General features: G+C 37.8%; 1 protein-coding gene across 2 annotated transcripts; it reads left to right on the forward strand.

Annotated features, from left to right (window-relative positions):
* Positions 1 to 940: 940 nt before the first annotated feature.
* LOC107711353 (uncharacterized) lies at positions 941 to 9757 on the forward strand. Of its 2 annotated transcripts, XM_016516338.1 has the most exons (14): positions 941 to 1082; positions 1626 to 1813; positions 1885 to 1989; positions 2070 to 2184; positions 2315 to 2459; positions 4844 to 4973; positions 5498 to 5653; positions 5737 to 5774; positions 5880 to 5909; positions 6866 to 7038; positions 7651 to 8072; positions 8740 to 8839; positions 8956 to 9205; positions 9293 to 9757. In XM_016516338.1, exons 1-14 carry the CDS (start codon positions 951 to 953, stop codon positions 9355 to 9357), a joined length of 2049 nt encoding a protein of 682 aa, XP_016371824.1. In that variant the 5' UTR covers positions 941 to 950; the 3' UTR covers positions 9358 to 9757. The 2 variants fall into 2 exon arrangements, with proteins under 2 accessions (XP_016371824.1, XP_016371825.1); XM_016516339.1 differs by lacking the exon at positions 5880 to 5909.
* Positions 9758 to 10925: the final 1168 nt, after the last annotated feature.

Below are 10925 nucleotides of genomic sequence, written 5' to 3' on the forward strand. Positions count from 1 at the left end.
TGTGTTTTACTGAGAAAAAACAAGATTTGGTTTTTAAAAAGCCTTTTTCCAAAAGGTTAGGTCCAAAAGAAATATCATGGTGTGTCTTTATGTGCCAGGTGTAGTTGCAGTGCGACAGAAAGCAGCTCTGAAACATGAGCACACAGAGCTCATATAACCTGTGCTGATTATCACTGACATGTGAAGAATAAAGAGCTTGATCACATTAATGCTAAATACAGCTTCATGGCTGCTTAATGTTTATAACCCATACATTTTCTCCGATTACTGGCCATTAGCAGGTGTGAGTTTTGTTTCTGTCTACAAGATTCAAAGAGGAAATTGGATTGTTTTTTTTTTCTATGTTGAGCTTATCGACACACGGTCTGTTCCTGGCATTCACACTCTTTGACACGTAATCATTTAACAATAGACCTAAATGCCTTAACAATACTTGCCAAGCCAGTTTGGCATTCTCTTTTACAACATTTTACTTTCACATTGATGCTAGGAAACGAAATGTTCAGGAGTTCGGGACGTTGTCTAATCTATCCAAAATATCCAAGTTACTGAGAAACCAGCGATAATAAGAGTGAAGGGAAAGCGTTGTGAAGGCAAACACACATCAGGAGGAGGTCAGGTATATCTGATTCTTTCACAATCATGCCAGAGAATCGTCTGTTAAAGGACTGTTAAACTGCTAACCAAGCTTTAACATATTTGAACAAGATACTGTAAAATCTGAAGAAAGAAGCGTGTGCAAATTTTTTTTATCATGATAATGAGAAAATAATGTTTACTTGAAAAGAAATCACAATGAACTGAATTAGTAGCTTGAGTTAACAAAGGTGCCATCTAGATTCTTATTCTTAATGGTTAACACTTTGAATATATTATAAAGTGTCAGCAGAAGAAAATGAGAAGGATATTTGCTATTTGTGTTTGCCTGGATCAGCCCGAGCACGGCCGTGATGAAGCTGGATCTGAGCTGCAGTGTTTGGGTCCTGGCCGTCGGTTTGCTGCCGTTGGTCCGAATCGCTGCCGGATCCATTTTGGGTGCAGCTGTTAATATTGAACTGCTTGATCAGGACAGATCCCAGCCGGTGAGACCCATCACAACTACAATCACAATACTGCTTTCTTTGTTCGGTGCTTTAAGAGACATCTTTCCCATGTGTCATGATTTAAAGCCTCTGATTCAGGCCTCATTGATTTCCTCTCTTTATTGTTCATTATAGAATGTAGGTGAACTGCCATCTGTATCGTCTTTGATGATACTGTGATTGTTTTAATGACGTGAGGGTAGACATTATCAAGCATGTTACTCACTTTAAAAGCACTGTGTGATAAAGCCTACGAGAATTCAGTTAGAACTTACTCAAATTTTATACAAGTTAAATGAATAGGAAGTCACAATATTTTCTCAGAGCAACACAACTGTATAACAAAATGAATCACGTGTAACACGTGTTTTTGAGCAAATCGATGTTGTTTGAACACATAAACAATTTGTTTCATTCCTGAATGAATCAGCCTTTTGAACTAAGGGATTGAATTAATGGCTCAGTCATTACAATAGTGAGTACCACAACCATTTAAACAAATTCTTATCTGGCGGCTGTGAGCTCCACATCTCTGTGCTGCAGGTCAGGGCTCATTACAGCGTGGTGTCCAGTTTGCCCTGTCCGGCCCTGGATGAGCTGTGTAACGGAGGAGACTGTGTGGATCAGCTCAGCTCCTCTCCTCTGACAGGGGCTTTACCTTCACCAGGCTGGTGTCTTCATCAGTGGCAGAAAAACATTCCTAAACACCACACGTCTGCTCTTCAGCTTGGGTGAGTGTTTGCAGTCAAAAACCTGTGCAGTGACTGAAATCTCATACTGCGTTCACTGCACCTCCCTTTAGATCCGATAGAGCCGTGCCACTATATTCAAGAGCAGATCTGTCTGTCAGAGCCGACACTAACCGTGTTAACCAGCCTCCGTTTGTGGCTCTTCCTCCTCCAGTCAGGTGAACAGCGCTTCAGAGGCCCAGAAATACTTACAGAAAACATACTGCATGTCTGAAACTTGTGCATTGCTTTGTATCAGGTTACAAGCTGCTTGTCCTCAGCAAATCCCGGTGAATGTGATGGATTTGGATGGAGATGAGATTCGCTGTCGTTATAAGAAGACTGACCTTGGTGAATTTCTGCGGCTTAATGAAGTCAGCCATGTTTACCCTACCTATAAGTATTTCAATCAGTTAGTTACATGCATTTTTTTCAGTACATTCAATATTTAATGCAAATGATTATATTGTCTCTTCCAAAAATGTGTGTGTTTAACCCTGAAAGGAGACGTGTACACTGCTGTATGAAGGTGGAGCACATTTGGGTCAATATTCAGTACAGATCATGGTGGAGGATTTTCCTCCATCTCTGAAGAACCAGATTCGCAGCGAGGCTATCTCCACTGTATCGGTGCATCTCCTAATAACAGGTTAGCATTTCATCTCGATATTCACAATGTTTATTTTTAAAGCTTCAAACAAGAGTAATACTGGAATACTAGAATAAGTTCAGTCAACAATATAACTACTGAAAAATCTGCTATGGGTGAAACTACATCAAATATATGCTGTACCAGTCATATATTTCTTAATAGGTAGTAACATAATAACATTTAGTAACAAAGTAATAGAGGTATGAAATAATTCCTATGCTTTCAAAACACAACTGAAGTATATGAATTATGTAGAGATAATGTTAAAACAAATCAAATCAGAATTATCTTAGAATTTTAGATTATTTTGTCTCAACATTCTTCATCCAACAGTACTGAAGATGTTCTTATGTTTGCTGGACACTTGCATTAGAGTCTTCAGATCAAATTTGTTCTTGATTGCTAACACACTATAACTGATTCATTTGGCCTGATTTCACAAACCATTCATTCAGTTCTCGAAAAAGGGCACATTTCTCAAATCTTTTAACACATTTTCACACGCATTCAAATTAGCTCAGTGTTTTCGGCAAAACTCTGCACAAAAACGCCCTCATTTTCCACAGGTTTAACCATGTTCTCAATCAGAAAACACAAGCACACAATATAATTAACTTAAGCTTTGAAGTATGAACTCAAATAGCTAACATTTATTCATGTGCGAACATTAAGTAAGAAAACTGATGACACCAGTCAGAATCTAAGGATGATATTAACTGGAGAACAGGGGGATCCACGAAAATCATCTTAAGACAAAAGTTAAGACATTTCTTAAGATAAATTCCATGGAATTCTTGGAAAATTCTTAAGTTCTCAAATATGCTCTTAAGAACATCTTGATTTTTTCTTAAGAAGAAACTGACTTCTGGCTGAAGACGCACTGATAAACTCACACTTCAAAGATTGTCTTTTTGCGCTTCCTGCAGATTACACTAATAATCATAATAAGCGTGCACACTATTTTCGTCACGACCAGCTTGACTGGCGCTCAGCTTTGTGTTTTTGAACAGTTACTTTTAAAGAGCCTGTCTCAAGCTGTAGCGATCTTTCATTCATTTTTGTGCTCTCTTCCGAGTGAACGCTTCCGGTAACTCCTGCACATCACTACTATAGTCCTACTACGTTTTATATGTAGCTAGTGTTGTTTTAATGCTTAAATATAACAATTAATTTGAAATAACCCAGTAAATTCATTAAATCATTCTTACTATTTTGGATTTAAGACAAGTCTGGGCTTAACTTTAAGAAGTTATTTACAATGATTTTTAAGAAGATTCTTTTCAAGAATTTGAATTCTTCTTAAGTTTTGTCTTAAGAACAATCTTAAGAAAAAAGATAAGAACATTCTTGAGAAGAATTTTTGTGAATACAAAATATTCTTAACTTTTTTCTTAAGTTAAAAAATAAGAAGAAAATGGCAGTTAAGAAAACTTTTCTTCTTAAGAATGTTTTGTCAATGCGGCCCCAGATGATTAAGTGCTTTGGAAAATGAATCTGAGTGCTGGGAGACAAAGAGAAAGAGAAGAGGAAGAGGAAGAGGAGGGGAAAGAAAAGCGAAGGCGACAGGGTCAAAGGTCATTTGTTCCTGATGAAATACAAAGCACTGTAGCTGACCATGTTCTTGTGCAGGAAAGAGCATGAGGGAAGCTGTCCTACTGGCTCATATTCAGGGTTTTTATACCAATTACACATACAGTATAATTACAGTACACACTTTAGATGAGAGACATTTCACTATTTTATGTACAGTAAATACTGTAGCACATTGTACACCTGCAAGCTCATAACTGTTTTGTCATGACTGATTTGTGGCTAAGTACTTTTTACATGTACTGTATTTTTGCAGGATGACTGTCTAGGGGAGGTAGACAGTCTTGTCAGAAGACTAATAAACTGCTCTAGTATGGCCAATAAAGTCATTACCAACACTGTAATGCAATCTGGCAGAGGCTACTGAATTTAATAGACATTATACTGTGTTGTGTTGCATACCGAGTTCATATTCAGTTTGTTTGTATTTGAGCTTATCCTTTCTAGTGATTTTTTTATCAGTAGTGTATTGAAAATAAATCTTCGCTGTATCTGCACTCCTGTATTTATGTTATACTGTAATAGACATTGACTTGCAAAATGATTCCTGATTCCCAAACGGAGGTTTTTTGTAACAGTGTTTTGAATGGATCTCACTGGTGTTCTCTAGGCAGTGAAGTAGTCTGTGTATTTGTAGGTTTTGTGTATCATGAGACTTAAGTGAGACTAAATATGAGACTAAATGCATAAACGTAAAATAGAAGAGAGTTAGATTCATATATTGACACACATAAAAAGATAGATAAGATAGGACTGTATGCAGTTTTACAATGTGTAATGTTCAATTGCAGTTGAAAGCGGAGCCGGCTGCTCAGTCGTGCCGGAGTTCACAGGCGTCAGTCCAGCAGGAGGCGCTGTGATCCACGTACTGCCCTTTGAGGAGGTCCATGTCAACATTACAGTGGACTCAAGAGTACAGAGGTAAGCAGACAGGACAGGACAGTTATATTTGGACAATTATGTTTGAGTTTTGTACTGTTTCATGGATCGTTCACCCAGCTGTTCAACAGTTGTTCCTGCTGAACACACACACACACACACACACACACAAAAAGACATTTTGAAGAAGATTGGGGTGCAACCTAGAGGAATTCTCAGGTTCTGATCTGACCCGATTCACGTCATACATAAACTCAGTGTGCATAAATTAATTCTTAATTCCTTTTACTTAGATCAGTTTGCTCCTTTCAGAATAAACACACTGGTGCATCAATGACTGCACACTGGACACTGTAGTGTGTTGTTGTTATTTTTTCAGTTCAGTTTTTTTCAGAAATGGCACGCTTCAGTTTGGTTGTATGCTCTTCTCATTAGTAGAATTGAATCATCTCAACCTCTCACATCATTCACAAATTCTGACTCCAAAAATACAAGCACCATGATAATTAATGCTAAACCATTTTGTCAGTATATCAGTTGAAATCCCTGGTCATTTCTCCATGCAGTGTGTCTGAAATAGCTGTGACTGGTCCACCGGGCCTCTTCATATCACAAATGGAAATAGGCCAGAATTTCCAGAGCTCCGTCACGCTCTCCTGGGTCAGAGGTCCGAATCAGTTCACCCATCTGCTGTCTGTATGTTTCGCTGCAAATACTCCGAGGTAGTCAGGAATCAACTTGAATTCTTCATAAAGCAAATTCACAACTGACAGCTCAGTTAAACTCTTTAATGTTTGTTTCACAGCCTGCAGTCTAACGTCAGGTGCATATGGCTTCAACAAAGTAAGATTGTTTTACTCCTTTTCCGTGTTTTCCTCTTAGTATTTAAAAAAAATTGCGATGTGAGATCAAGTGCCAGTAGTCTTTATTTCATTTACTCTCTTTCAGCGCAAACAGACCCTTTGCCACCCGGAACAGGTAATATATCCATTACCTAAGTATTATACTTCTGCAATTGTTTTCAGCCTGTACTGCTTAGTGTGCAGAATCGTTTTGCAGATTATTGTAAATCTCCGGTGTTGTATTCCTTATCTAATATTGTACATAACAGTGACAGGCATCCATAATGAAATCAGAAACAAACTAAAGCTTTATTAAAGAGCACATGGACACTAAACTCACACAGCAGAACAGAGCAAAAAACACCAACCAAAACATGCAGTCTGTTTTTCATTTGTGTTCATTTGTAAGAAATATAAGATTAATGTTTTGAAATCTCCCCTGACTCTGATTAATAATTTGACTGGATGCAAATGATGTCACTGTTTGCATAATCAAGTCAAGTCAAGTCATCTTTATTTCTATAGCGCTTTATATAATACTGATTGTGTCAAAGCAGCTGTACAGCGACTAACTGGAAAATAGTTTGTCAATAATGGAAGAGGACAATAACAAACAGTCATTTTTTTTCAGTTAAAGTTCATTGATGATTTAGTGATGTCATCGTCCAGTTCATAGTGGATTGATGATTTTTCTTACATCTGTTTACTTTCTGAATTATACCTTATTTTGTGTTCCTTGTATATATTTAATCATCTATAGTCGCCATTACAATCCAAAGGTATTGGGTTGATTTTATATTAATTATTGTGCACAGTTTCCTTTCTGATGTAAAATGCAGCATTTTATTTGAAGAGAATAAAAAAAAACTAAACTTACATAAAACTATGACACCAAAAACATAAAACACTGTGTCTCTGTTATTTCAAAACCATCATGACATGACATCATGGCATATGTGTCTCCATGCCGAAAATGTGGGATGACAGTAAAGGGGTTAAAGCACAGAAAAAAAGTAAAAAAAAAAAAAAAAAAAGACTTCAGAGTCTCACTAAGTTTGTCTCACCCTCATTTCATGTGTATTTTCCTGTCAGAGTTAAAATGTAAGGAGCGCGAGCTTCAGATGTCTCTAGTGCTGCCCATTACCTTCCTGGAGAATCTGCATTTCTCTGCTCTCCAGCTGAATGATCCGACCTGCCCAGTGTTTTATAACTCGACCCACGTGACCGCCACCTTCCCTCTGACGGGCTGCGGAACCAAGAGAATGGTATGAAACCTTCTCACTTGAGAGATACATGCAGTCATTAGTGCCTTTGTATTTCTAGCAGCAACTTAAGGTTGTTCTATTATTTTTTTCTTTAAACATTTATCTTTGTAAGTACACCGAAATGACAGATAATGACGTTAATTAATACATTTATAATCTGAAATGTACTAAAGGATACTATTCTTTTCTTTTGGAAATATTATAATTTTTGGTGAGTTCATAATGTAATTTTCTATATTATGAACATTTACTGCACAAATAACTGAATGTAATACTCATTACATTATATCACAAAAGTAGTCTGTGTTTACAAACAGAGAAATAGATTAAAATAGCATTAAAATGTAGATGAACCAGTCAAAACATGTATGTTAAAACAGCAAAAGACATCATAAAAATGATAGAAGAAAACATATTAAGAAACAATATATATATTTCTTGGAGTAAACTCACACATGAAAAATAATGTCATCTACAAAAAGAATGAGGGTCAAAGAAGAAAGTCATTGAACAACATGAGGTGTGAATGCTGCTTCTTTTAAACGTTGTCCCATCTTCTGTGCTTTCGTTTTCATTTCATTTGATTGTTATCTGTTCTTTGATATTTTCCAGCATTTAGGATCAGAATTGGTGTACACCAACACTTTACGCAGCATCAATCCCAACACCACTATAAGCCGTGTGGCCACTCTCATCCTGCCACTCGCCTGCCGGATTCCCAGTCAACAAGCTAAAGGTCCAGCTTTTAAGATCTCCATTCCTGAAGAAGTGAAGACATTTGGTGTAGTGTCTTTCTGGCTCGAGTTCCACCCTCCAGGAGAGGGTCCTATGGCCGCCGAGACACGTCTGCCGCGTTTGCGTGGTTCACCGCCGGTGCGCGAGGCTCGAGAGCTACGTGCTACACGCAAGATGGACAAGCTGGACCTGCATGTGTTTTCGAACTGCTCTTTGGCTCGTGCTGAGCTCATGGTGGGCCGCTGTGTTGAGTCGGAAACAGAAAACTTTAAAAATACAAGGCCTCTGCTGAACCAGGGGTTAGTAGCAACATCAGACTCATCAAATACTCTCTTACTCAGACTGTTTGTACTGCTAATAGTTAGTGTTAGTTATTTGAACAAGTGTTCAAAAGAAGGGAGATGAGAATATCATAAAGATTTAATTTGGGTCTGTATGCAACCACCCAGAACTCACTAGTAGCCCTATAGAAACACACTAAAACACTCAGAAACCTTTTGTAAATGCACCTGGGAAACCCACAACACCCCAGCAATAGAGCAGCACTCACTCAGCCCAGAACACTCATCAACCTGGTCCTGCGCAGTTGTGCTGTAGACATGAATATTAATATTAATGTGGCTTGTTGAGGAGAAATAGCTGTTTTGATGATATTCCTCTGAATCTCATTTACATTGATTGCCTTGACTTTGATTGCATGTTCAGTCTTCATCATAAATACATGACTGTATCATAGAGTCTTCTGTACTCAGCGTAATAGTTGAAAAAAGCAAAAGATTTTGGGCACTTCTCATTCTTGCTAATAGTCGTTTTTGTGATATAACGGGTGGAATCTTACATTAAGATAATTCGGCAGATTTAATAGCACCTCTTCTCGTGCTTCATGTACTCCATATTTTTTGATCACACCCCCCTCTTTCCATCATTAATCTGAACTAATCAGTCACATGGCTCTCTGTTTTTCAGCTGTGCATCTGGAAATGGAACCTTGGAGATCTTGATATCAAATTCAACTGTTCGGATTTTCCGCTTATATCTCAGTTCTCTGGGTATAAAGGGAGACACGGTATGTTTCATTATCTGTGTTTTCATTATGCTTGATAAGCTCTTTATGTCCATTCTATGTGAAGGTGGATCCTTCTTGCGTGTCTGTTGTTAAACCCCGTTGTGTTGTTTCTCTAGATGTATGTTGAGTGTGTAGTACACCTTTGTGTTGCTACCAAACAAACCGACAGGTGTTTGGATCCATGTACGGAAACACCGGACCTGACGATAGTAGACAGCATTCTGACCCGCAGCTACACTGTGCGCTCAGGGCCTGTTCCTCTCATTAAAGTCACAGAAACCACTACAACTGCTAAACCAACCCAAACCACTAGTCCAGTCACTCAGCCTTCCACCAGCCAGGTCACAACAGCCTCTGCCTCTCACGGTCAGTGTTTTAATCACTAATATTAGCATAATGCACATTTCTGTGACACAGCACATATCAAAGTATCTTTGCTCTTCTCTGTTTCAGCTCTGGATACAGGTGCATTCTGGATAATCACTGTGTCATTATTTGTGCTCATGCTTCCCCCATGAACTGTTACCACGCATTGGAGAACTTTGTAGAGCAGTTAATCGCTGACTAATCCAAACCATCTTTTCTTTTTTCCTAACCACCATTACAATGTTTCTTTATATATCCTTTAATCACGTCAAAAGCACATATTGTAGGGAAACATACTTCATACTTTTACAGTCATTCACAAATTTTGGGTAGCATCAAGAAACACATCAATCCCTGCTCTTCTAATCTTTTATTTTTAAGCAACTATAATAACATTATATAATTTCATAATATTATGCCTTTTTTAACAAGAATAAATAAATAAATAAATCACAAATTAAAGTATAATGTGAAACTTCTAACATTTATTCACCCTCATGTTTTTCCAAACCAGTATGAAGGAATAAAGACTGAGATGTTTGTCAGAATGTTGACACTTCTCTTTTCCATATGATATCATGAAAGTGGACAGTAACCAGCGTCTGTTGAGCTCCAAAATAAATAATTAAATAAACTTCTGCATTTATGAGGAAAAGACCAATATTTAACCCATAATGCACTGCCAATAATGAGAATCAGTCACAATTTCAAAGCAGTTTTAATGTGTGCATATATTTGTACATGAAAAATCAATATTTGTATTACTTATTATTAAACATTATGCAAAATTAGCTCAAGTCAGTTCAGTGTTGGTTTAGTTCAGATAGGACTGCAATCATATTTTAATTGTGATGATCAAGATTTCTGCTTCTCTAGATTTATTAAGCATAATGATCTGCAATATTTGCCTGCTGCTTATTTATCTTGAATCAAGCTTTTACTTAATCTACCCAACCTGGTAACCAGAATTGCTTAGATTTCCAAATACCTGCAGTACTGTGACTCTCTGCCACAGCGAGAGGTGTGTACATCTGCTTAGACTCTGATATGGTGCTAAGCACTTTTCCACATCAAAGAGCATTTATATAAATATGAATGTTGATAGATTTTAGCATATGCACACTCTAAGATTAAATCTGTGTAAATCTTTTTATAAATGTGGCCCCAGAACTGATATTTTCTGGTGAATTAACACCATATCTTACTCCTGAAAAGGGTTAGGGTTAGGTTTTTTGAGAATACAGCCATCTCCCCCATCACAGTCTCGCCAGACTGTGTGGTTTGAAGTAGGGAGGCCGAGGAAAGGGACGGGCCAGCGCATGTTTGTGAGAGTGGATGAACTTTGATTCCTATTCGGGCTGGGAGGTTGTCTTTTTGAGGAGAAGCTGTCCCTCAAGGTTGCTGCCTGCTTTGGCCTAGTATTCTTTCAGTTTGAGGAATACGAACCTTTCGCTCTTGACTTACTCCGGGCCAGCGAATCAAGCTACTAGTTTGCTAATCCTGGTCTGGCATCGCATTTCCTCCAAAATCTATTTTTTTGTTTAAGTAAAGATATTATAATGGTTATGTATTAATGACACATGTTAGACTATACTCCTTTTGCCTTTGTTTTGTTCCTGTCTAGGAGATTAGCCCATCTGGCCGTCGGACTCAAGGGTTTCAGGTCCATCGGTCTATGAATGTTAGGTTTAGGGTGAGTATTGGTTCAGGGCTAGATTTA

Source organism: Sinocyclocheilus rhinocerous, unplaced genomic scaffold, assembly GCF_001515625.1.
Source record: "Sinocyclocheilus rhinocerous isolate Xijiao unplaced genomic scaffold, SAMN03320098_v1.1 scaffold1499, whole genome shotgun sequence".
Lineage (NCBI taxonomy): Eukaryota > Metazoa > Chordata > Actinopteri > Cypriniformes > Cyprinidae > Sinocyclocheilus > Sinocyclocheilus rhinocerous.